The sequence below is a fragment of the Hemitrygon akajei genome, chromosome 27, assembly GCF_048418815.1.
Source record: "Hemitrygon akajei chromosome 27, sHemAka1.3, whole genome shotgun sequence".
NCBI lineage: Eukaryota > Metazoa > Chordata > Chondrichthyes > Myliobatiformes > Dasyatidae > Hemitrygon > Hemitrygon akajei.
This window is the reverse complement of record NC_133150.1, coordinates 45,291,706-45,317,590: the sequence shown is the minus strand read 5'-3', so window position 1 is coordinate 45,317,590 and position 25,885 is coordinate 45,291,706. Positions and strand designations below refer to the sequence as shown.

Sequence of the window (25,885 nt, the reverse complement as noted above, 5' to 3'; positions counted from 1 at the left end):
ACTGGTTAAGAGTGAGAACATTTTACATGAAATATTCAAGGGGGTGTTGGGATCACTGACAAGTGCAGCTTTATTGATGGGTTAGCTGGTTACCTGACAAAATGGTTAATAATTGATGCTCCCAGAGCACTGAGAGACAGGAGAGAGAACTTAAGTTCAGCAATAAAATAGGATCTTCATACAATTGCAAAGCCAGGATGGTGTGACAATTGAGAAGACCAACTTGCAGGCAATGATGCTCTCAGCAGCAGTGATACACATGGGACCAGATCAAGGGTGCAACTGTAGTGCAGTCTGTAAAGGTTGAATACATCAGCTACAGCACAAGGTGATGGAGAGAGTAAACACTTAAGAGTGGTGCAGCAAGCAGTGTGCTTTCTCCTGGATTGTGCTGTCTCTCTCGAGTCTGGTGTGAGCTGCACTTATCAAAGTCATACGGCAGGTCCTATGTTTGAAGAGATCTGGGAAATCAGAAGGTAAATAACCTCACAAGAGGTGCTCAATGTCTAAATTTCTCTTGTGATTCTTGTTGAAAATGACATATTTTCAATGTACGTGATGTATAAATCTGAATCTGTAAAATATAACAAATTGTTGTAAGTGGAAAACAAACTTATTGAATGCAGTTAGGAATCAAAGCTTCGCCCTCCACGCCCCTCAAACATTCATAATCACACCTTCAGGTTTCTGCCATATTTCACAAATTAAGGCCAAGTGAAAGGAGAAAGAGATGCTACATCCTACAAAACACAGAGAAGAGAACTCTGAAAACAGAGAAGGAGACTCTGTCCAACCCGCCTGAGCTCAGACGAGAAGTACAGAGACGGGGCCACTCTGTACAGAACAAAGCACGCAGTAGTTTACCTTCGGAAGGTCTTCCCTCATAGGCAGGCATTTCGTATCCTTTACAAGTGTGCGAGTCTGTGCAGCATCTGCATTGCAGGTAAAACAAAGAAAGAAAAACACCTTCCCCAATATTAACCATTCTCACAACAAGCATTAGGAATTCAATGCATATTACCACTCAACCTTGATCACTGATTAAAAACAAGGAAGAAAGATTAGTTTCCCTCATTAATATTCTTCTCTCATTCCATTGCTTAGTCACACACCTTCCTCCCAAGCAGAAGAAATCGAACTGCAGATCTACAATTAATATGGGGATTTAAATGATATTTTTAGTGCACGTACACATTTGAGGGAAGAACAAAAATGACTAATACTTTAGTCACTCCATTTTGCATTTTATATTTGTTATACCAAAGCTTTATAGGGAAAGCTTTCTGCATCAAAACTCAGGGTTTTGATTAGTGCTAAATCCAATTACAACCTCAATTTTGACCATATTAAAAGCAAATGTTGAAATCCTAAATTTTGCTCATCATCTGCTTGATCAGAATTCTTCATCTTTGACCTGCTAGGATGAAGTATTCATGTTTTGCTTCAATGCTTATCTGAGGTTCTTTACGTACACTCTTCAATGCAATACAGTTATGTATCTGGTGGTAGACAACACTCCTTGCAGGGTTTAATTCAAGCAGCCATTCTCCCACAAAGCAGCACGTGGTACACCTTATTGTACACTCTAAATGCACAGATGAAAACAAATATTATCTTATTTTTGATGTTTCTGTTCTGTGGAGCATCTAGTAGCACTGCAAGTCAAAAGATACCAATGTAGATTAAAAGGAACTTCTGAGTTTATAACTATCACAAAGGATTCCTTATCTGTGTCCAAAATCATTTTCCTACCAAAATACTCTGCGCTGAAAGACCTAGTTTTGGGATTATAGATAGGAACTGGTAAATTATGCGCCTGTAGACTGAAAGGGCACTGCAATTCAGTAACAAGCCTCTTAACACACAGTGTAAACCAGGAGAGGTTGGAGTTCAAATTCAGGCATCGACTGACATGCCAACTCACCTGCCCCCACTAGGGGGAGCTTCATCAATTCTTGGCCAGACTGCCAGATGGAGCACTGTGCAGAGGAGTGCTCACTGTTGATTGGGGAGGGTGAATTGGCAGGACCAATCACACCCAGCAGAGTGCAGCTTCTGTCAGCTGATCAGGAAGCAAGACTGAAAGCAGTCACTGGAAGTCTGCAACCAAAAACACGCTGGCTGAAGGAGGAAGCACAGCGGCAGCAGGGACCTACAAGGGCAATAAAAAGAGGCAAGGGGATGGGGTGGGGAGGGGGAATGCACATATAAATGATATTGCATATTATGTTACTTATTAAAACACTCATTTTAAAACTATGTAGTCCAAGAATGAGTATATTATTTCATTTTCTTGAAACACATGAAGTACAAACCAACCACAACAGTGGGTCAGGTTTTGGTGCCGATGGTGACTGGCCTACGATCAGCACTTTGATCATTACTAGGAATATACTTCCCTATCCTGGATTGACTTACTTTTCAAAGCTGTCATCAAGCCCCTTCCCTATCCAAAACTGTAAGAGCCTGCACCGCACAAGGAATTTACTTAAAGTTAGGAGAGGACTGGGGAGGGGAGTTGTGGGTGGGAGGAGGGGAAGCTAATTCTCTCCACAAAACAATTGGAAAAATAATTTTGCCTGCAGGATAAATCATGCGTGATCTTAACAAACCATCAAATCAACACAGAACATATACAGCCAAGTGACCCTTTGGCCTATAATGTTGTGCAATTAAATCAGTAATCAAATGCTGAACTAAACTAATCACTTCTGGATTTTAAATATTTCTGAATGCTCCTGACATTCAGAAATAACTCAAAACTTAAATGTAATAAAAATCAAAGATGGAATTTTAATTTTTAGAAAAGTAAAATTAAAATTCATTTAAACCAATTGGACAAATGCAATTAGTTAGAACAAAGGTATATATCCTCATACTTATCTGATCCTTTACAGACAAATTGAAGAAATCGCCATGCAGATTCCCCTGCTTTACTGCTGGGGGGACTGCAGCAAATTCACACGCTGCTGCCACAAGGTAACACTGATGACAGCTGGCTAATCCCAGGAAAAGTCAGTCATAGAGCACTACAGCACAGAAACACATCCTTCAGCCAATCCAGTCCATGCCAAACTACTAATCTGCCTAGTCCCATCGACCTTAGCCCCTCATTTCCCTTCCATCCATGTATCAAGCTAAACTTCTCTTAAGCGTTGCAATCAAATCTGCATCCACCACTCCCATTGGCTGCTTGGTCCACACTCGCACCACTGTCTGAGTGAAGTTCTCCCTCAAGTTCCCCTTAAACATTCCACCTTTCGCCCTTAACTCATGACCTCTAGTTCGAGTCTCACCCGACCTCAGTGCAAAAAGCCTGATTGCAGTTACCCCATCTATACCCCTCATAATTTTGAATACCTCTATCAAATCTCTCCTCATTCTCCTCCGCTCTAGGGAATAAAGTCCTAAAAGTGGCCAGCAAACTTGGGACTTCCACATTGCTTGGTAATTCTAAGCTTAGTAGCACTTACGATGGGAAATGGCAACAATTCAGTTACAACTGCTGGACCATCCCAACAACATATGCATTACAGCTAGCTGCCATCAACATAATTCAGCTGGATCAGTGTTCCCGTTATCTCAGCTGACTATCCGGTTTGCTTATTTGAGTAATCTGTCATTATATGGTATGATAAGTATAACCCACTCAATAGCTGATGAATTATACAATGTCAAAACCTGGAATAGACACAGGTCTTTTACACAAACAAAATGCATTCGGATGGTTAATTCAAATGATTATAGTGAATAAATTACATGCAGCTAGACAGCAGAGAACAGCGGTTATTCTGTATTAGTTTATCAATGCCAGATCTCAAATGCAAATCAACATAATTAAATTAGATTTCTGTATCAGTCTCGACTCCTGATCCAGTTTCTCTCCAAGCCAAACACAACAGCTTTAACTTCTTCTTAATGTAATTATTTGCTTGTCAGAAACTATATCCCATGAATCATTATTTTATAACACTTATAAACACATTCTATTCAAAAATACACTGAGAATTTGCTAAAATGGAATTATACTGTGTGATGATGAGTTAAAAGTGCTCTTCAAACTCAAAACCAACCACTTTGCCCTCTAAATTGTTGTTAGTAAGAGCACAACAGAAGGATTTGGGAATGTCTGCAATGGTAACATACAGGCCGATTAAGAATGAGCAAATTTAATGTCAAACTCATCACAAAATGAGAAAGTATGAATCAAGAGAATAAAGAGAGACGGAAAGGGAATAATAAAATAATTCTATTGTTCTCGTATTTCCAACAATTCCCTGACTAAGCAAATTCTTTGATTTTTACACTAGGAAAGATTGAGTTCTGCAGTAGGTTTAATAGGAATCTGATTAGGCAATGCAGCAAGCATGCGTGGGAGGCTGACTGAGATGCCATATTTCACAAACTAATAGAATGCTGCAACTCGTGGAAGTTTTTAATCCATAGGGTCTTCTACCTCCAAACAAGTTGTTAGCTGACGTGCACATTAACAACAGAAACCATTGATCAGATGCTCTTTCCATCAAACTGCAGCCAACAGACTAAAGTTCAGCCCATGATCTTCAAAAGCAAAGTAACATTATAGACAAAAATGCGCGCATAAATAGTACACCTTCAATACTCATATCCTTTTGAAACTGTTTATTCTCCCTTCTTTTCAAATGGTAACGGTTCTGCAAAACAACTTAATTGGAATAATCTTAATCAATGTACATTGATCAAACCAGTACCTGGATGGGGATGTTTTACCACACATTTCCTCACTACAATTCCCCCCCCATTAGCTTCTTTCTTTGCCTTGTTCAGACAAGTACAATCATGTGCTTCGATAGAATGGCAAGATCCAAATCATATACATACCTTGAAAGTTGGCAGCTATCAGGTTCCTTGAAAGCATTTCGTACAATTGGCTGTAAGAAAATAAGACCATTGTTAAATGCAGAAATATACACTGCTACCTCATTCATCATGCTGTGGATTAAGAAAATATTAAGTCCTTCCTTCCTATGCCTCTATGACATAAAACCTTAGCAATCATGTTGAAAAAAAACACAAGCCGCTGATAAACACTACCAGTAAACAACCATTAGGCACAGGAGTTTGTCAATCCAACAGCGTTGATGTAAATTCAGACATATCACTTTAACTTACCATTTCTTACAAGTGCCTCAGGAGTTGCACCACCAGGTTCAAGGACAGTTATCCCTCAACCATTAGGCTCTTGAACAAGAGAGGATAACTACACTCATTCTATTTCCGGTGTTCCCACAACTGATGGTCTCACTTTAAGGAGTCTTTATCTTGTTATTTCATGCTATTTATTTATATTTGATTTGCATAGCTTGTTGTTCATTGATCCTGTTTACAGTTACTAAGTATGATTTACTAAATAGATTTACTAAGTATGCCTGCAGGAAAAGGAATTTCAGGATTGTATGTGGTGACAAGTATGTTCTCTGATAATAAATTTTACTTTGAACTTTCAACATTTCTTTGCTTGACATTATTTCGCTGCACCATTTTAGTTCACATTTCAAATCAATATCTTACCAGACTGTAGCACCATAGGATAGGATCCCAAATGATTTGTAATGCCCCCTTCAACTGTGTTTACAGTTTAAAAGATAAAGTACAAATCTCAAAATGTATTGTGTATATTTCATCCTTTAAAAAAATAAGCTTTCTTCGCCTTGAATTCTCAACAAAGTCACTAAAAGCAAAATTCACACTGAAAATAAAATGTCTGCGATAGTCATACCAAAAATTTAAATTCAGAGTGAAACCTAATTGAGAACAGTAGTCAAAATAGCATACATTTGCCAGACTCCTGTCAACTAAAACAATTAAATTCTGCTTTCAAAAATCAACCAGATAATTGAAGGCCTGAGCCCAGGAGACAAGAACGTAAGAAATAGGAGCAGGAGTAGGCCATCTGGCCCATCGAGCCTGCTCCGCCATTCAGTAAGATCACGGCTGATCTGACCATGGACTCATCTTCACCTACCTGCCTTTTCCCCATAACCCTTAATTCCCCTACTATGCAAAAATCTATCCAACTTTATCTTAAATTTTTTACTGAAATAGCTTCCACTGCTTCATTGGGAAGAGAATTCCACAAATTCACTACTCTTTGGGAAAAGCAGTTCCTCCTAATCTCCCGCCTAAATTTATTCCCCCAAATCTTGAGGCTATATCCCCTAGCTTTAGTCTCACCTACCAGTTGAAACAACTTTCTGTCTCTATCTTATCTATCCCTTTCATAACTTTATGCTTCTAAGAGATCTCCTCTCATCCTTCTTAATTCCAGTGAGTACAGTCCCAGGTGACTCAATCTCTCCTCATAGTCTCATCTCTGGAATCAACCTGGTGAACCCCCTCTGTACCACATCCAAAGCAAGCATATCCTTCCTCAAGTATGGAGACCAGAAATGAACGCAGTACTACAGATGAGGCCACATCAGTACCCTATACAGTTGCAGCATAACCTCCCTGCTCTTAAATTCAATCCCTCCAACAACGAAGGCCAACATTCCATTTGCCTTCTTGATAGCCTACTGCACCTGCACGCCAACCTTTTGCGATTCATGCACAAGCACACCCAAGTCCTTCTGCACAGCAGCAAGCTGCAATCTTTACCACTTAAGTAATCTGATCTTCCATTTTCCATTCCAAGTTGACGACGTTGCATTTATTAACATTGTAATCCATCTGCCAGACCTTTGCCCACTCACTTAACCTATCTATATCTCTCTACAGACTCTCCGTATCCTCTGCACAATTTACTTTTCCGCTCAATTTAGTGACATCAGAAAACTTAGATACACTACACACACAGTCCCCTCTTCCAGGTCGTTAATGCCTGAACCATTGCGGGCCCAGCACCGACTCCTGCAGCACACTGCTCACCACTGATTGTCAACCAGAGAAATACCCATGTATCCAACTCTATGCTTTCTATTGGTTAACCAACTCTCTATCTATACTAATACATCGCCCCAACTCTTATCATCCTTATCTTATGGATATGTCTTATCGAATGCTTTCTGGAAATCCAAGCACCTGTAAATAGCACCTACCTGTTCCCCTCCATCCACTGCGCTTGTTATATCCTCAAAGAACTCCAGTAAGTTTGTCAAACAGGACCTATCTTTGCTGAATCCATTTCTTTCCAGGTGCCCCGCTATTTCTTCTTTAATGATAGCTTCAAGCATTTTCCTAACTACAGAGGTAAAACTCTACAGAGGTAAAACTAACTGGTCTATAGTTATCCGCCTTTTGCCTACATCCTTTTTTGAACAGTGGTGTGACATTCACCATCTTCCAATGCTCCAAGACCTGCCCAGAGAATTTTGGTAAATTATCACCAAAGCCTCAGCACTAGCTCTTTAGTGATAGCTATTGTATTGAGGTCTTCACCTCCCATCACATCCATATCATCTCTCGTTAGCATGTTAGTTGTGCCCTGCACCATGAAGACTGACACAAAATAGTCATCTAAAGTCTCAATCATTTCCTCATTACCCAATATCAATTGCCCCTTCTCATTCTCCAAGAAACTTACATTCACTTTGGCCACACTCTTCCGCTTTATATAATTATAAAAACTCTTACTATCTGTTTTCATATTTTGTACATATTTATTTTCATAATCTATTTTCCCTTTCTTTCTTATGGGCATGCTCAATAAATTTATAGAATAATAACCATTAACAGGATCAATGAAAGACCACGCAACTAGGCTGTTGAGAGCTCAGAAGACAACAAACTGTGCAAATATAAACTGAAGAAATAATATTAATAAACAATAGAGAACATGAGATGGAGTCCTTGAATTTCTCAATATTTATTGTTTATAATATTTTAGGTCTTTTTTCTCTTTGCATTTTCACAGATTTGTCGTCTTTTGCACATTGGTACACCTCTGCCATTGACTGTATTGTGTTTATTGGTGTTTACTGTGGATGCCTGCATGAAAATGAATCTCAGGGTAGTATATGGTGACACATATGGATTTTGACAATAAATTTACTTTCAACTTTGAAACCCAATGATACTTCATGATAATCCTATACTTTACAAAGTACTGAAGCAGTCTATCACATCATTTCATTACCTGTGCCACAACTACTTCAGTAAGAAATATAAGGGAATCTACATTAACCACCAGCTGTACTGCATTTTAAGTTAAAAAGACAAACTGTGAAAATATACACTGCACCTCTTAACAACTGCAATCAAAACCAAGAGTCACTGCTAAAGGAAGGTCAGAAGGAAGGTGACATAATCGGGTCACCATCATCAACAATGAAAACTGCTTCAGTAAATCTGCCAGGCTGATTTTGTAAAATTAATTAATTAAGTAGCACACAGGTAGGTGGATTTACATAATAATCCAAATAAGCACTGGAATCATTCCAAATTCAGGTCCATGAAGATTCAAAAAAGGTCAAATCTCATCAAAGTGAGATCACCAAATGGCAAACTAAATAGTTCAAATATTACAAATATCTGAATGACTATGTTAAATGGAAACCAGTGGAAAGTCTGAACTGTTCTGGAGCCCCATTCAATGCTATGTGCATTAAAAAAAACAGAAAATTTTGGAAATATTCAGTGGATCAGGAAGCTTCTCTGGAAAGGTTAAACAAGATAGCATTTTAGGTCCAAAATAATTCACTTCATCCTTCTTTCAATACTTGGTGCTGTCCAGGTAACTTTAACAAAATAAATAGAACCAGAATCCTTACCTTGGATCTTTAACAGAGAAACTCTGGACTCCGAATACTTTTCCAAGTGCATCATTTCCACAATGTACAATATGTTGCTGCTGTTGATCATAGAGTTGCTTTAACATTATATACTGGCCGAGATAATACATTACCTATAAAAGAAAACACTGCAAGTCAAAACATGTCTGAAAATCCAGTGAGAAATTTTATGAAAAATTATTCAGGATAAGAACAATGCTGGCAATAAAACCATTTATATGTATTGAATTCTGTGAGGAAACCAACTTGACGTTTCAGGTTGATGCCCTTTCATTGAAACTAGTATAGTATCATCTACAGAGACAAAATAGGTTATACCATGGCAGAGGCTTTCGTTAATTCACAGTTGGACAACAATCTGCAGTTATAGCCAATGATCCTTCTCTTAACAGAGCCGATGAGCAATGGGCAACCTTGCCAGTGTGCTGCTAATCATTGCTTCCACCCCATTCTCCTTAAAACACCTGACCACAGATGCAAGGGATTCTGCAGATGCTGGAAATCCAGAGTAACACACACAAAATGCTGGAGGAACTCAGCAGATCTGGCAACATCCATGGAGAGGAATAAGCAGTTGATAATTCAGGCAGACTCTACCTCTTTTCCTCTCTTGCTGAATGACAACACTAAATTCAAGCAGTCTGTCTCCCTTTCAAATTCACCATCATGAACCCTCTTCAAAGAGTGGATTTTCTTTACTTGCTAACCACTGTCCTAATGATCACATTTCTTTCATAGTTCCTGAATGACTTGTTAACCCTTACCACCCCAACCCTTCCCAATCATTACAATCTCCCTTGTAAATAGTGTAAAGGATGGAAAATGCATGCGTGCATGGATTAGCAGTTCTGTGGATTATTTCACACAGTATTAATTAACAAGGGGTAAAAAAGACAGTGAAAAAGAAATAAAAAGTACATCAGCAGAAGCTGCCAATTTCTATACATGGCCAGAAGAATAGTGGGAAATCACTTAATTATAACAATGAATCAAGAGTTGGCCAAAGTACATTAATTGGATAATTTACCTCAAAAACATCTAACAGATTGAGCAGCCACAGATTGTAGTGTTCACACTTGCTAAGTGTGTTGGATGGTTGAATGTTCTGCTGTAGTCCCCACACTCATCCAATGTTAAATCATCTAACAACTAAAAAAGGCTGGCCATCATGACAATAACGTAGTTTGGACACTAGAGGTACTCAGCAAGCAATGCAAGTGGCAAACCTACATTTAGTGGCAGGGAACACTTGCAGTTTTCCTTCCAGTGTTTGTACGCAGTCCTATATTATACGTACAAAATGATGGAGGAACTCAGCAGGCCAGGATTAGAATCAGGTTTGTTATCACCGGCATGTGTCATGACATGTTAACTTAGCAGCAGCAGTTCAATGCAATACATAATATCAAAGAAGGAAAAATAGTAAAATAATAAGTAAATCAATTACAGTATACATATATTGAATAGATAAAAAATCGTGCAAAAAAATGTATTAACAAACTGAAGTAGTGTCCAAGAATTCAATGTCCATGTGTGCCTCCAGGCTTGTGTACCTCCTACCTGATGGCATCAGTGAGAAAAGGGCATGCCCTGGGTGTTGGAGGTCCTCAATAATGGACGCTGCCTTTCTGAGACACCGCTCCTTCAAGATGTCCTGGGTACTTTGTAGGCTAGTGCCCAAGATGGAGATGACTAAATTTACAACCCTCTGCAGCTTCTTTTGGTCCTGTGCAGTACCCCCCCTCCACCCCCACCACCAGACAGTGATGCAGCCTGTCAGAATGCTCTCCAGGGTACATCTCTAAATTTTTGAGTGTATTTGGTGACATACCAAATCTCTTCAAACTCCTAATGAAGTATAGTCGCAGTCTTCAGGCAGCATTATGAAGGGGAACAAACAGTTGGGCCGAGACCCTTCATCAAGGTCTCCAGACCAGTCCTGTTATTATATTTGCATATTTATTCAAGAATGGGTTTGGCTTCTCAGCTCTATCTTAAAACCTGCAACAACCTAAAATAATGTTTGCAAATTAGCATGAATAGTCAAATAAGAACCAGTTATTTAATATGATTTCCTGGATCATAAAACCCAAGGAAGGTGAGGTTATACATCCGCTGGACTGTGGCATAAAATTATTATTTTTCTTGTAGTTTAACTTTCTAATGCTTTTTTTAAATTTTTAGACAATCATCTATATACATAGGATTGTTCACAGTTTTCTAGTAGTTACATTGGCCCCTGTATTTTTCTGGAAAACTCTTAGTTTTAGTGGTGGGTATCACATTATTTAAATTTGGCTATTTCATTGGTTAATGCTATCAATGGAATTTACTGTTATCAGTAGTCTGGTATAAGAAGACCTCTCCACCTTTAACAAACTGTCGACCGACATCTTTTATAAACCTGCCGATTTCCACTGTTATCTTGATTCTACCTCTTCCCACACTATCTCCTGAAAAAAATGCTGTTCCCTTTTCTCAGTTCCTTAATCTCTGTCAAATCTGTTCTCAGGATGTGGCTTTCCTTTTCAGGGCATCAGAGATGTCCTCCTTCTTCAAAGAACAGGTTTCCTCTTCCTCCACCATCGACGCTGCCCTCACCTGCATCTCCTCAATTTCCCAACCATCCTCATCTTCTCACCTTTTCAACAGTGATAAGAGTTCCTCTTACCCTCACCTACCAACCCACAAGCCTCCGCATCCAACACATCATTCTCTGAAACTTCCACCACTTCCAAAGGAATCCTGCCACCAAACATGTCTCTACCTCTTCCCCTTTCTCCCTTTTTGCAGAGGTCACTCCAATCCCCTTGTTCATTCATCCCTCCCCACCAATCTCCCTCGCAGCACTTATCCCACAAGTGGCCACAGTGCTATACATGTCCATTCACCTCTGGGTGCAACAGTTTCCTCCTAGAATCCAAAGGCATACCATTTGGTAGGTTAATTGATCATTGTAAATTGTCCCTTAATTAGGCTAGGATTAAATTGGGGGATTGCTGGGCCGCAGAGTTTGAAGGGCTTATTTGATGCTGTCTCTCAATAAATAAATAAAACAGTTACCTTTCCCAGGCAGAGAGACTAAACAACACCTCCACCCACTAACTCACCCCTCTATACCCACTACTACTTTATCATCACCTGTCAGTATCACCTTATGTACAGATACTCCTGAAACTATTGCCATCTTATGGACATATAATTAATGTATATAAGCTATTTCACATATTTATAATGTTTTTATTATGTTCTTTATCTTATTGTGTTTTTTTTTGTACTGCATCAGATCTGGAGTAACAATTATTTTGTTCTCCTTTGTGCACCAGAAATGACATTAAACAATCTTGAATCATGGTGAAAAATATCCACTTAATGCTTGGTAGAGCAAGACTGCTTTACTAAGTTGTCTTCTTGGGCAGTACCTCAGAATCAGTGACAACTTGTTTGCTCTTTGTTTCTATGTGGTGAGGAGCGTTTGATGGCTCTGGGCATTTACTTGTGGAGCTTTGAGAATGAAGGGGGGGGGGGATCCAATTGAAACCTATTGAATATTGAAAGGCCAAGATAGAGTGGACGTGGAGAGTATGTTTCCTACAGTGTGGGAGTCTAGAACCAAAGGACACAGCCTCAGACTGTGGAAGGTGTCCCATTAGAACAGATGAGGAGAAATTTCTGCAGCCAGAAGGTGTTGAATCTGTGGAATTCATTGCCACAAATAGCTGTGGAGACGTCATTGGATGTAATTAAAGTGGAGAATGATAGGTTTTTGATTAGTAACAATGTCAAAGGTAATGGGGAGAAGTCAGGAGAATGGGTTGATGGAGCAGACCTGATGGCCTAATTCTGCTCCTATATCTTACAGCCTAATGCAGCTAATGTGTGATCCATGGTACAGAGTTGGAGGTGTTTGCTGAGGTTTGTACAGGGATAGATTGTAAGGTGGTAAGCTAATTACAATCTGGACCACATTGAGTTTTGATGAAAGGTCTCAACCTGAAAAGTTGACTGTTTATTCCCTTGCATAGATACTGAGTTCCTCCAGCATTCTGTAAGTTGAATCTGCAGAATATTTTGTGCTTAAGCATAATAGGCAAGGTGTTTTATAGTACTTCTCAAGAAACTAACTAGAATGAATCATAATGCATCTGAAAGTTCTATCCACCAGATTTTTTTTGTTCACGAACACCTTTTGTTATTGCACACTATTCAAACTTTGTCAAACATTTAAGTCCTGTCAAAACATAGTGGCATAAGTGGAAAAAGGAAATTGGCAGCTAACTATTCTATTTGAGAGGAAGTAAAGCAGAGGTTCCAAACCTGGGGTCCACAGATCCCTCAGTAAATGGTAAGGCTCCGTGGCATTAAAAAAAATGGTTGGGAACCCTTGAAGTAGAGGTTTTGATGGGGCTAAGTTAGTCTACAAAGTAAAATAACAAAATTAAATTAACAGGAAAAATATGTAAGAACTCCTTACTATGAGTTATTAGTTCCAGATCATAGATAACTGACCAGTGATTTCACCTTTGTACAACAGATCACAACTTTTATATACCTTTGACGAATTCCTACATAAAATCTATATCCCCTTACCCTTGTAAAATCCTTGTCAGATCTAAAACTTTACAAAGAGAGGTCCAACACTTAATCAAATATGGTGGCTAGAAAATGCACTAAGCTCTGAAAAAAATTCTTCCACAAATTATTCAAGATTGTTTACTGTCATTCTTCAGTAAATGAATGCAAAGGAGAATGAAATGATTGTTAATCAGGATCCAATGCAGCTTAAAATAATACAATAAGCATAAAGAACAATATAAATATAAAAGTAATCATATAAAAACAATGTACAAGTAACTTAAGTCTGGTTATATATACACAAGATTAGTTTATATACGCAGACTGTATGTATATAAAGTGACTCTCAATATAAGAGTATACATTATATGACTGACAGGAAATGGTAAAGTGACATAGTGTCTCTTGACAAGAGGAACTCTTCTAGGAAGCAGCAGGCCATGTGAAAACATGATATGACAGTGTAGGCATGAGGTACGGAGTGTAAGTACATGCGGGTGGGGTGAAGGATGTTGAGGGGCTGCGGAGAGGAGTGGTTGATATGGAAGTAGTGTGGTTGGTGGCTAATGGGTGAAGTTGTTGATCAGCCTGACAGCTTGAGGGAAAGTAACTGTTTTTCATTCTACTGGTCCTAGCATTGATAGTGTCATGCCTCTTCCCTGAGTAAGCAAGAGATTTAACCCTTACAAATGAATATACACTCAGTGGCCACTATATTAGATATACCTACCCGTTAATGCAAATACCTTATCAGTCGATCTAATAAGCAACAAAAACATGCAGACTAGTCAAGAGGTTCAGCTGGTGTTCAGACCATATATCAGAATGGGGAAGAAATGCAATCTAAGTGACTCTGACTGTGGAATGATTATTGGTGCCAGACATGGTGGATTGAGTATCTCAGAAGCTGCTGATCTCCTGGAATTTCCATGTCTAGAATTTACGGAGACTGGTGCAAAAAAATAAACAAACCCAAAAAAAAAAGTGAGCGGCACTTCTAGGGGTGAAAACACTTTGTTAATGAGAGGGGTTAGATGAGAATGGCCAGACTGGTTCAAGCTGACAAGTAGGCAAAAGTAACTCAGATAACCATGCATTACAACGGTGGTATACAGAAGAGCGTCTCTGAACTCACAACATGTCAAACCTTGAAGTGGATGGACTACAGAAGCGGAAGAGCACACTGGGTTCCACTCCTGTACCTTATAAAGTGGCCACTGAGTGTACTCTGCACTTGCTTTGCAGTACTCAAAATTACAACTATCGACAATTTGTCCATGCTCTTTGGAAGCTTTATTCATAACAGTAAAACATTCGTCTGTTGTTTTACCTCCTTCAATGTGAAGGTTTCCCCTGATGCACCTGCTTCCTGTAGAATGTTCAGCAGAGGCACCTTTGGCCTTATCTGAAGAGAAAAACAAACGCACAGCCGATTTAAAATTTACACTTTAGTTCCCCCATCACCCAGAACGTACACTCTTCTCAATACTACCATCAGAGAGGTGGTACAGGAGCCTGAAGACACACACTCAGTGTTTTAGAAACAGCTTCCCCTGCACTATGAGATTTCTGAATGGACAATGAACCCATGAACACTACTTAACAATTTTTGCTCTCTTTTTGCACTATTTACCTTAACTTAGTTTTTATATATTACTTGTTATAATTTACAGTAATTTTTATGTTTCGCACTGTACTGGTGCTGCAAAACAAGTTTCCCGACATGTCAGTGACAGTAAGTGCAATTCTGATTCACATTAACTACCCACACAAGCTTTTATTTTTAGTAAGTAAAAATTCCAACAAAATACTAGAGGCTCCTACGAGCAACATTACTAATCATGCAAAGCATTATGAAAATTCAGATTCAAATTTATTAATAATTCAGAGAAAATATTTGAAATAAGCAGTGTCCATCCACTTCACAACACAGAAACTCCACCATTACAACTGCTGACAAGACCTACAAATTTTAAGCCATGTTTGTAGATAATTTGTAGTTACCTGGCCAACCTTTTCCGCTGAAATACTGCATGGATTACCAGATGATGTATATGATTTAGACGTGGAAGCTGTTGTCATGTTGACAGAGGTTTGCCTGGTGTTAAGGAAAAGAGAGGGTGATATTAGCGAATAAATTATTATTTTTAACACAAAGAGAAAAACTTGGTAAAACTAAGTGACCAAACTGGCATTAAAATGACAATTGATCCTGTTGATTTTCCATTTTTGGTCACTGGCATTTAGTTTTATTAGATGTTTACAGTTAGGCCACAGCTTGAGTAAAATTTTAAACAAATTAGCTTTACTTGTCATGTACATCAAAACATAGTCAAATACGGTACATTGTTTGAACAACCAACGTAGACTGAAATGATAAGATTCCACCGGAACAAATGCAGAGGGGATCTATGAAAATTAATGCCAATGTCTAAAACTGTAGCCTCAAAGAAAAATCAGATAAGCTAAATTATTCTGTTCGGAGAGAGGAAGCTGAAGAGAGACTTAATTGATGTGGATTGAAGAGCCTTAAAAAAAATCCTCATCGGGGGATTAGAGGAGGAGAGTGTCAGCAACTTGAAAGCATGTCAGTGCCTCTATTTCCTTAGGAGTTTGCAAAGATTCAGCATAATATTTATAACTTTGACAAATTTGTGGTGGAGAGTATATTGACTGGCTCCATCACAGACTAGTATGAAAACACCAATGCCCTTGAACAGAAAATCCTTCAAAAGGAACAGATACAACCCAGTCCATCATGGGTAAAGCCCTCCCCACCATCTACATGGAGTGTTAGATGCCGCTTTCCTGCAACATTATCAGGGACCCCCATCATCCAGGTCATGCTCTCTTCTTGCTACTGCCATCAGGAAGAAGGTACAGGAGTCTCAGGGTTCACACTACCAGGTTCAGGAACAGCTATTACCCCTCAACCATCAGGCTCTTGAACCAAAGGGGGTAACTCTACTCAATTTAATTTGCCCCATCACTAAAATGAACCAATGGACTCACTTTCAAGGACTCTTCATCTCATGTTCTTGATATTTATTGCTAATATATTTAATTTTATTATTTATTTTGTATTTGCAGTTTATTGTCCTTTGTGCACCAAGTTGGTGCTACCTTTCATTGACTGCATGATGGTTATTGGATTCTTAAGTATGCCCACAAGAAAATGAATCTCAGGGTTGTTTATGGTGACATATATACACTTTGATAATAGATTAGCTTTGAACTTTAAATAAACACAAGAGAGTCAACACATGATGAGGCTTGATGGAAGGTCTCAGACCAAAATATCAACTGTTTATTCCCCTCCAAAATATTACCTAACCTGTTGGAAGTGTTGCCTTCTGTAACCAGTCCCTACAGTTCCCACCATTTCAACAAGCGGTTATTTCCATGGCTGTCAAGAGTGTCTTTCATGTCTACAAGGAATGTATGAGGGTACAGCCCAAGTATTTGATGAGGGTACTCCTCACACTCTGGCTGTCCTTCAACCTTTTGGAAGTGGGAAGGACTGTTACAGGACTTCCTCACTAATGTACTACTGAGCCTGGCCAAGAGAGCCTTGGTAGGTTCAAGTAGCATGTGATAGGGAGAGGTCCCCCATGCCAACTGTTTAACCTCTCCTGAAACAATATTCATGCCCTGGCATTCTGAAAGAGAAAGCACGGCGTCCACTTGCCACTTGAAAGCCTTCAAGTAACCAAGAGGTTGGAATGCATGCATTCCTGACCCAGAAAACATTTTACTTGGAGCCAGGACCTGGCCATCTGTGATCAAAGTGCTCAAGTTTGAACAGGGTGCAAATGGCAGGCACAACAGTTGGGATGGCATGTGTTTTGTAAACTTTCCAATGAGGTTATTTCTAGTAATCAATCCATTGTTTTAGTATATGGAAAGGATTTCACAGCCATTTCTGTTCTCTTAATGCAAACAGCAAAGATTAGAGTCATTCAGTGACTCCTGTCATTTGCCTTTTTTCCCCCAGAAGGTCAATTCTCCAATGGGGTACAAAATGTACAATGACAAATCAGCAGATTTAAGAATGAGGACACTTCAATCTTACTCTCTCATCTGAACACGATCAGCTCATATAAGATGAAGAATACAACACCTGATTTACACTTAACACATGATCCAATTGTTGAATATTTTAATCAGAAATAAACAGTGCTAACAGTGCACAGCTGCACACAGGAACCTGAAACAACGCATTTCAATTGCCTGACCTTCTTTAGAAATTACCATCAATAAACGTAGAACCAAATTCTTGCCAAAGGATATTCCTCTGTGTGAGGATGCACAAAATGGTTGAAACCTGCCACTTTAATGAAACAACAAATGTGGGTTTAAACAAAAGTGCAAAGCCTACGGGATCATGCTTTGTATTGCCAGGTGCATTCACTTCCTTAAAAATCAACCACAACTTTGGAGACAGTTGGTACAATTTTATAGATTTGCAGGTGTTTAACCATAGAACCATAGAACACTACAGCACAGTACAGGCCCTTCAGCCCTCCATGTTGTGCCGACCCATATAATCCTTTAAAAAAAAGTACTAAACCCACACTACCCCATAACCCTCCATTTTTCTTTCATCCATGCGCCTATCCAAGAGGCTCTTAAATACCCCTAATGTTTTAGCCTCCACCACCATCCCTGGCAAGTCATTCCAGGTGCTCACAACCCTCTGTGTAAAAAAACTTACCCCTGATGTCTCCCCTAAACTTACTTCCCTTAATTTTGTACATATGCCCTCTGGTGTTTGCTATTGATGCCCTGGGAAACTGGTACTGACTATCCACCCTATCTATGCCTCTCATAATCTTGTAGACCTTTATCAAGTCCCTTCTCATTCTTCTACGCTCCAAAGAGAAAAGTCCCAGCTCTGCTAACCTTGCTTCATATGACTTGTTCTCCAAACCAGGCAATATCCTGGTAAATCTCCTCTAAACCCTCTCCATAGCTTCCACATCCTTCCTATAATGAGGTGACCAGAATTGAACACAATACTCTAAGTGCGGTCTCACCAGAGATTTGTAGAGTTGCAACATGACCTCTCTACTCTTGAACTCAATCTCCCTGTTAATGAAGCCTAGCATCCCATAGGCCTTCTTAACTACCCTATCAACCTGTGCAGCGACCTTGAGGAATGTATGGATTTGAACCCCAAGGTCCCTTTGTTCATCCACACTCTTAAATAACTGACCATTGACCACACTCTTAAGTAACTGTACTCCAAGTCTTCTGGTTTGTCCTTCCAAAACGCATCACCTCACTCTTGTCCGGATTGAAATCCATCTGCCATTTTTCTGCCCAACTCTGCAGCCTGTCTATATCCTCTTGTAACCTTTGACAACCTACAGCTCCATCCACAACTCCTCCAATCTTTGTGTCATCCGCAAACTTACTCACCCATTCTTCCGCCTCTACATCCAGGTCATTTATAAAAATCACTAATAGCAGGCGTCCCGGGACTGATCCTTGCAGCACTCCACTAGTCACCGACCTCCAGGCAGAATACTTTCCTTCCACAACTACCCTCTGCTTTCTTCTTTTAAGCCAATTTTTTATCCAAACAGCCAAGGTTCCACTTATCCCATGCCTCATGACTTTCTGGATGAGTCTCTCATGAGGGACCTTGTCAAATGCTTTGCTAAAGTCCATGTAGACCACATCCACTGCCCTACCCTCATCAATTTCTTTTGTTAGCTCTTCAAAAAACTCAATCAGGCTCGTGAGGCACGATCTTCCCTTCACAAAGCCATGTTGACTAGATAGATAGATAGATAGATACTTTATTCATCCCCATGGGGAAATTCAACTTTTTTTTCCAATGTCCCATACACTTGTTGTAGCAAAACTAATTACATATCCATGATATAATTACTATCCATGAGTAGACTGTACTTCTCCAAAGGCTCATAGATCCTATCCTTAAAAATCCTTTCCAACAGTTTGCAGACCACCAACTTAAGACTCACTGGTCTATAGTTCCCAGGTTTCTCCCCATTACCTGTTTTAAACAAGAGAACTACATTTGCCATTCTCCAGTCCTCCGGCACTTCCCCTGCAGCCAAAGAGGATTCAAAGATCATAGTTAATGCTCCTGTGATCTCTTCTCTCAATTCCCAACAACAACCCGGGGTGTATCATATCCAGCCCTGGGGATTTATCAATCTTAATGTTTTTAAGAAGATCCAGCACTACTTCTTCCTTAATCTCCACATTGTCCAGCACACAGGCCCGCTCTACTTCGACCTTATCCTGATTAAGATCCTTTTCACTTGTGAATACTGAAGCAAAGTATTCATATAGGACCTCCCCAACCTCCTCCACTTCCAGGCACATGTTACCCTCTTTATCCTTTAGCGGTCCCACCTTTATTCTCATCATCCTCCTATTCTTCACATACGCATAGAACGCCCTTGGGGTTCTCCTTAATCCTACATGCCAAGACCTTCTCATGCCCCCTTCGAGTTCTCCTAAGTCCTTTCTTTAGCTCCTTCCTAGCTACCCTATGTTTCTCATAAGCCCCTCCTACTTCCTGCTTCTTATATCTAACATATGCTTCCTTTTTCCTCTTGACGAGTTGCCTCCCATTTCGTCAGCCACGGTTTAAGCTGCTTGAACACATGCAAATGTATCAAACTTCCATTTTTGTGTCCAGAACTCAGTGCACTGGAAAATTTCAGTGGCACTAATTACAACAAATCATTATCAATGAGCCATTATAGGAATGCTAGATTTATTATCCCTCTCAAATTCATTCTCCTGCCTTCTCCCAATGACCCTAATAATCACATTTTTGACCTGATTCCGAAGCATCTTGGAACATTTTGCCATTCTGAAGACATGTGTGTCCAGTGCTCCTGATGTAGCCTCCTCTAGATTGGGCAGACCCATCATAAATTGGGGGAACCACTTCGTTGAGAACCTCTGCTCCATCCACTTAAAGCAGAACTTCCTGTTGGCCAAACCATAGTTTCCTTTTGTGCCAAAATGAGACCACCCTCAGGGTGAAGCAGCAACACCTTGTATTCTGTCTAGGTAGCCTCCAATGTGATACATGAATATTCATTTCTCCTTCTGGTAAATAAAATTCCCTCTCATCCCCTCTTTTTCTATTCCCTACTCTGGCCTCTTAACTCTTCACACCCGCCTATCACCTCCTCCTTCCTTTCCCCCATGGTCCACACTCCTATCAGATTCTTTCTTCTCCAGCCCTCTATCTTTCCTGTCCACCTATTACCTTCTGGCTGTTCTCCTTTCCCTCTCCCCCTCCCCCACCATTTTATTCTGGCATCTTCCCCCTTCCTTTCCAGTCCTCGACCCAAAACATTGAATGTCTGTTCATTTCTGTGGACGCTGCCTGACTTGCTGAGTTCCTCCAGCATTTTGTGTATATTGCTTTAGATTTCCAGCACCTGCAGAATTTCTCGAGTTTATAGATAAATGGTTTTAAATACAAATTGTTTTCTTTCTTAAAGTTCAAGTATTAATTTAGTGCCATTGATACTTTATCTTTGTAGAGATGATGGTGAATCATTCTGAAAGGTTATTCTCCATTCTTATTTTGAGATCGCCCAATTACACCCACATGACCAACTAATCCACTTACCTGTATGTCTTTGAACTGTGAGAGGAAACCAGGGCACAGGGAGACTTCCTACAGACAGTGGCAGAATTAAACCTGGGTTGCTTGCATTTAAAAATTTATCTACTGAGATACAGTGCAGTATAGGCCATTCTGGCCCTTTGAACTGGCCACCCAGAAATCCCACTACTTAATCCAAGCTTAATCATGAGACAACTTACAATGACCTCCAACCGGTACACCTTTGGGCTATAAGAGGAAACTGGAGTACCCAGAGGAATCCCACACAGTCACAGGGAGAACGTACAAACTCCTTACAGGCAGCAGAAAGATTGAATCCGGGTCACTGGTACTATAAAGCCACTACGCTACAACACAGCAGATTGTTGGGCCATTTCAGAAAGCAGTTTAGAATAAACCATTTTTAACAATTGTTACAATATGATGAAAGCATGATTTCTCTTTCAGGAACTTCCTATTACTCAACAGGAAGCCATTGCCCTACAACTCATACCATGTGCGGTAATCAACTATACAGTCCTGTAACTTGAGGCAACATCTCTTTTTTGGTCACTTATGATTCATAATTAGTAATGGATGCTCCAACTGTATTTATAGGTCCTTCACTATTCCAGGACAAATGAGTGTTTTCGATATCCTCCCAACATCAGCCAACTCAGCACACACAAGGAACTCAACACATTTACCATTTTAATCTCTGCAAGCTACACACAACTTCAAATGCACTTTACTTTAAGGGGTGTAGTGGTTAGCACAATGCTTTACAGCATTTGCTTTAAGACTGGTGTTTAATTATCGCTGCCGTCTGTGATGAGTTTGAACATTCTCCCCATGGATTTGCTCTAGGCGCTTGTTTCCTCCCACATTCCAAGATGTAAGGGCTAGTAATTTGCAGCCATGTTACATTGGAGCCAGGTGCATCTGATGTCTCAGTCTTTACTACCACCCCAAGTGCATTCCAGGCACCAACCAAGCTCTGTGTATAAAGAACTTCCTCCACTCGCCTTAAAAGGATCTCCTCTGGTACTGGGCATTGCCCAGTCTCTGAACATATCAACTGAATGTTTGTATGGGGGAATTGTCACACAGTTGGTGCTGATATCTTCTGACAAAATCCATCCACATATGGACATGTATCTCAGAAACAAACAGAAATAGGTGTCAGCCACTCTGCCCTCGGTACAATCATCATTCAACCTCAAGACCATATCAACCAATGGCAATCATGCTGACATATTGCCCCAATCCTGCACAGTAACCTCTTACGTGGAACTGCATCAAAGTCCCTCTGAGAAGCTACATTCACTGTACCCTGTTTTTTCCCTACCCATTTTACCAGACATACTTCCAAATAAAAAATCTGTGAAACACTATTTCCTTACTTAAATTCTTAAGATACCTCTTCATGAAAGAGCACTGCAGTGATTCCCAGATGACTGGTCAATATTCTATCACTGGTCAACAATCCCATATCTTGGGGCAGCATGGTAGTGTAGTAGTTATAGTTAACACAACACTTTACAGTAGAGTCGACCCAGGTTCAATTCCCGCTGCTGCCTATAAGGAATTTATATGTTCTCCCCGTGACCATGTGGGTTTCCTCTGGGTGCTCCAGTTTCCTCCCACAGTCCAAAGACATAACAGTTGGTAGGTTAATTGGTCACTGTAAATTGTCCCATGATTAAGCTAAAATTAAATCGGGGCAGTGTGGCTCTAAGGGCCTGAAGGGTATATTCCATGCTGATCTCAATAAATAAATGGGTCAATGACTAATGAGGGCTCCCACTTGTTTGGGGTACATCTAAAAGAACAAAATCTAACCCAGAAAATAGACTGTATTACCTGTACCCAAGCCCCAGAAGAGTTTATTTGGGATTCCCTTTCTTTATTTGGGACACTATGCTGCTCAATTGGAGCAGAAGACTGTTGCCGAAGTTTCAACTGCATGAACTGCATGAACTTGTATGGCTGTTATACACTACACTGTACTTAGATGGTATAGTTTTCAAATAGCATCAGTTGTGTGCATTTCTGCTCAAAAAGCATTGTCACTGACAATTGGCAAGAGATAAGATAATTCAGACATGCTTTGCACACTGCAATTTCAAGGCTTAGAGATTGCAGAAATGGTCCAGTGTGAAAATGAAACAATTTCACTACTTCAACAAGTTATGAACTACAAAGAATTTGATGGTATCTTGAAATCATCTTGGATTTGTTATAACCATCTTGAAATGTTATAATGAAAATGAAGATTTGGAGGATGCAATTGATGAAAGCAGTGTATAATGGCAGCCTATTAACTGCACTAGGTGTCTCTGTAGGTTTATATTTATGTAGCAGTGTTAGTGTTCTAACTTGTTCTGTGTTTCATTTAAATAGATATTTTATTACTCAGTTAAACGGTAGTCTTTTTTATATGTTTTTAACTACTTCCACAAAACTTTGGCTAATTAGGCCAAAATGTACTGGTCCTGGTATGCCCCAAGTAACCAAAATAAACTGTTTATTTCTTGTTGGAACTTATATTTTATGTATTGCACTGTACTGCTGCCACAAAACAGTATATTTTACAACACATCAGTGATAATAAACATGAAAAAATATGCAGATGCTGGAAATCCAAGCAACATTCAGAAGAATGCTGGAGGAACTCAGCAAGCCAGGCAGGATCTATGGAAAAGAGTACAGTCAATGTTTCGGGTCAAGACCCTTCATCAGGGCCCCTGATTCTCATTCAGCTTCTTCTAAATTAAGTGGTTTGCCAGTTAAAAGTTAATCACACTGATGAGTCTGGAGTCAGGTTAATGACAGCAAAAAAAAATGACAGTAATTATTTTTCCACTCAAGATTGGTAACAAACCAAAGTTTTACAGTAATTTTTTGATTACATGATTATCACCGTGCTACTAGTTTTTAGTTCCATCCAGATTGTTTAAAATAAATTTAAATTCCGGATTCATTTGTCCAGATTAACAGACGAACAATTTAAGTACCAAACTTCCAATGGGTGGTATGGAGTAAAAAAAAATGCATGATTACAGAGTGATCAAGAAGCAGAACTGTCAGCCAGATAACAGCTGAAGAGTTTAAATTAAGAATTTTCAAAATAAAGACCTAATGTCAAGAAAAACAAGTTATTAAAATTAGACACCAGTTAACCAACTACTTTTAAGATCAAAATTGACGCCCTCACCCAAGTGTCTTCCCCCTCTAATCAGAAGGACGAACGCCTGACTTGCAAGTGGTATAAGACCCGGAAAAAAAAAATCAATTTGACTTTTCATCGAATATTCCTGGTTACACAATCAACATAGCTCTACAGGAGTGCTGACACAGAGTATTAGAACAAAATATTAGTGATGCAAGATGCAGTTCGGCCCATCATGTCCTTCCTGGCCTTTGGATCAATCCCACAACCCATTTCTACCTACAGAATTTTCCAGCATTTTTGTCTTTACCAGGAACGCAACGCAGCCGCAAAACTTTGCATCTAAGGAAATACAGCACGCCGCGTAGAAATAAAAGTCTGCGGGTGCGGTTACACACTGCCGGCTGGACGGGAGCGGTTGTCTGCGCCCGAGCTTTTGCATAACATCGAGGCCTCAATTTGCAGCTGCTGGCTCCGAGCCCAAAGGCCGCGCTCCCCTCCTCTCAGAGCAAACTGTCACCTCCCAGCCTCGCGTATTCCAGCGCCATCATCACTCACTTACACTAAAGTTTGTCCATAGCTCTTGGCCTGATCCGACGGTGGCGAGGGTAAGAAAAGGGTTGGGGAAATAGTCAGTCAGTTGCAGGTGAACACCACCTCGTCGCCATGATGGCGCCTCCTCGCCTTTGGAGAAGCGGAAACTACCGCCAACTCATTTCCGGTCCTACACTTTGATTGACGTGTAGAGTAACGCCCATCTCTACATGATTGACATGAGCAACAACCCACATTTTTGTAGGTCTTCAAACCCTAATTCGCTAATAGATAGATAGATAGATACTTTATTCATCCCCATGGGGAAATTCAACTTTTTTTCCAATGTCCCATACACTTGTTGTAGCAAAACTACTTACATACAATACTTAACTCAGTAAAAAAATATGATATGCATCTAAATCACCATCTCAAAAAGCATTAATAATAGCTTTTAAAAAGTTCTTAAGTCCTGGCGGTAGAATTGTAAAGCCTAATGGCATTGGGGAGTATTGACCTCTTCATCCTGTCTGAGGAGCATTGCATCGATAGTAACCTGTCACTGAAACTGCTTCTCTGTCTCTGGATGGTGCTATGTAGAGGATGTTCAGAGTTATCCATAATTGACCGTAGTTACTCAGCGCCCTTCGCTCAGCTACCGATGTTAAACTCTCCAGTACTTTGCCCACGACAGAGCCCGCCTTCCGTACCAGCTTATTAAGATGTGAGGCGTCCCTCTTCTTAATGCTTCCTCCCCAACACGCCACCACAAAGAAGAGGGCGCTCTCCACAACTGACCTATAGAACATCTTCAGCATCTCACTACAGACATTGAATGACGCCAACCTTCTTAGGAAGTACATTCCTCTCTGTGCCTTCCTGCACAAGGCATCTGTGTTGGCAGTCCAGTCAAGCTTCTCGTCTAACTGTACTCCCAGATACTTGTAGGTCTTAACCTGCTCCACACATTCTCCATTAATGATCACTGGCTCCATATGAGGCCTAGATCTCCTAAAGTCCACCACCATCTCCTTGGTCTTGGTGATATTGAGACGCAGGTAGTTTGAGTTGCACCATATCACAAAGTCCTGTATCAGTTTCCTATACTCCTCCTCCTGTCCATTCCTGACACACCCCACTATGGCCGTGTCATCAGCGAACTTCTGCACATGGCAGGACTCTGAGTTATATTGGAAGTCTGATGTGTACAGGGTGAACAGGACCGGAGAGAGT

At 40.1% G+C, this 25,885-nt stretch overlaps 1 protein-coding gene across 6 annotated transcripts in view; it reads right to left on the bottom strand.

The window, feature by feature from the left end:
* Positions 1 to 24,812, bottom strand: part of mdm4 (MDM4 regulator of p53) — a 36,000-nt gene extending 11,188 nt beyond the window's left edge. For 3 of the 6 annotated variants that reach the window (XR_012096520.1, XM_073030829.1, XM_073030830.1), the window contains exons 1-6: positions 24,681 to 24,812; positions 15,348 to 15,441; positions 14,674 to 14,748; positions 8,748 to 8,881; positions 4,861 to 4,910; positions 865 to 932 (exon numbers count right to left, since the gene is read on the bottom strand). Coding sequence is in view for 4 of the 6 variants with exons in the window: in XM_073030829.1 (XP_072886930.1) it covers positions 865 to 932; positions 4,861 to 4,910; positions 8,748 to 8,881; positions 14,674 to 14,748; positions 15,348 to 15,425 (405 nt within the window). In the remaining 2 variants the exon portion in view is untranslated. Of the gene's footprint in view, positions 1 to 793; positions 2,153 to 4,860; positions 4,911 to 8,747; positions 8,882 to 14,673; positions 14,749 to 15,347; positions 15,442 to 24,680 lie in introns of those variants that run through there. The other 3 variants (XR_012096521.1, XM_073030833.1, XM_073030832.1) reach the window with 2 other exon arrangements.
* Between the last annotated feature and the right edge of the window lie 1,073 nt (positions 24,813 to 25,885).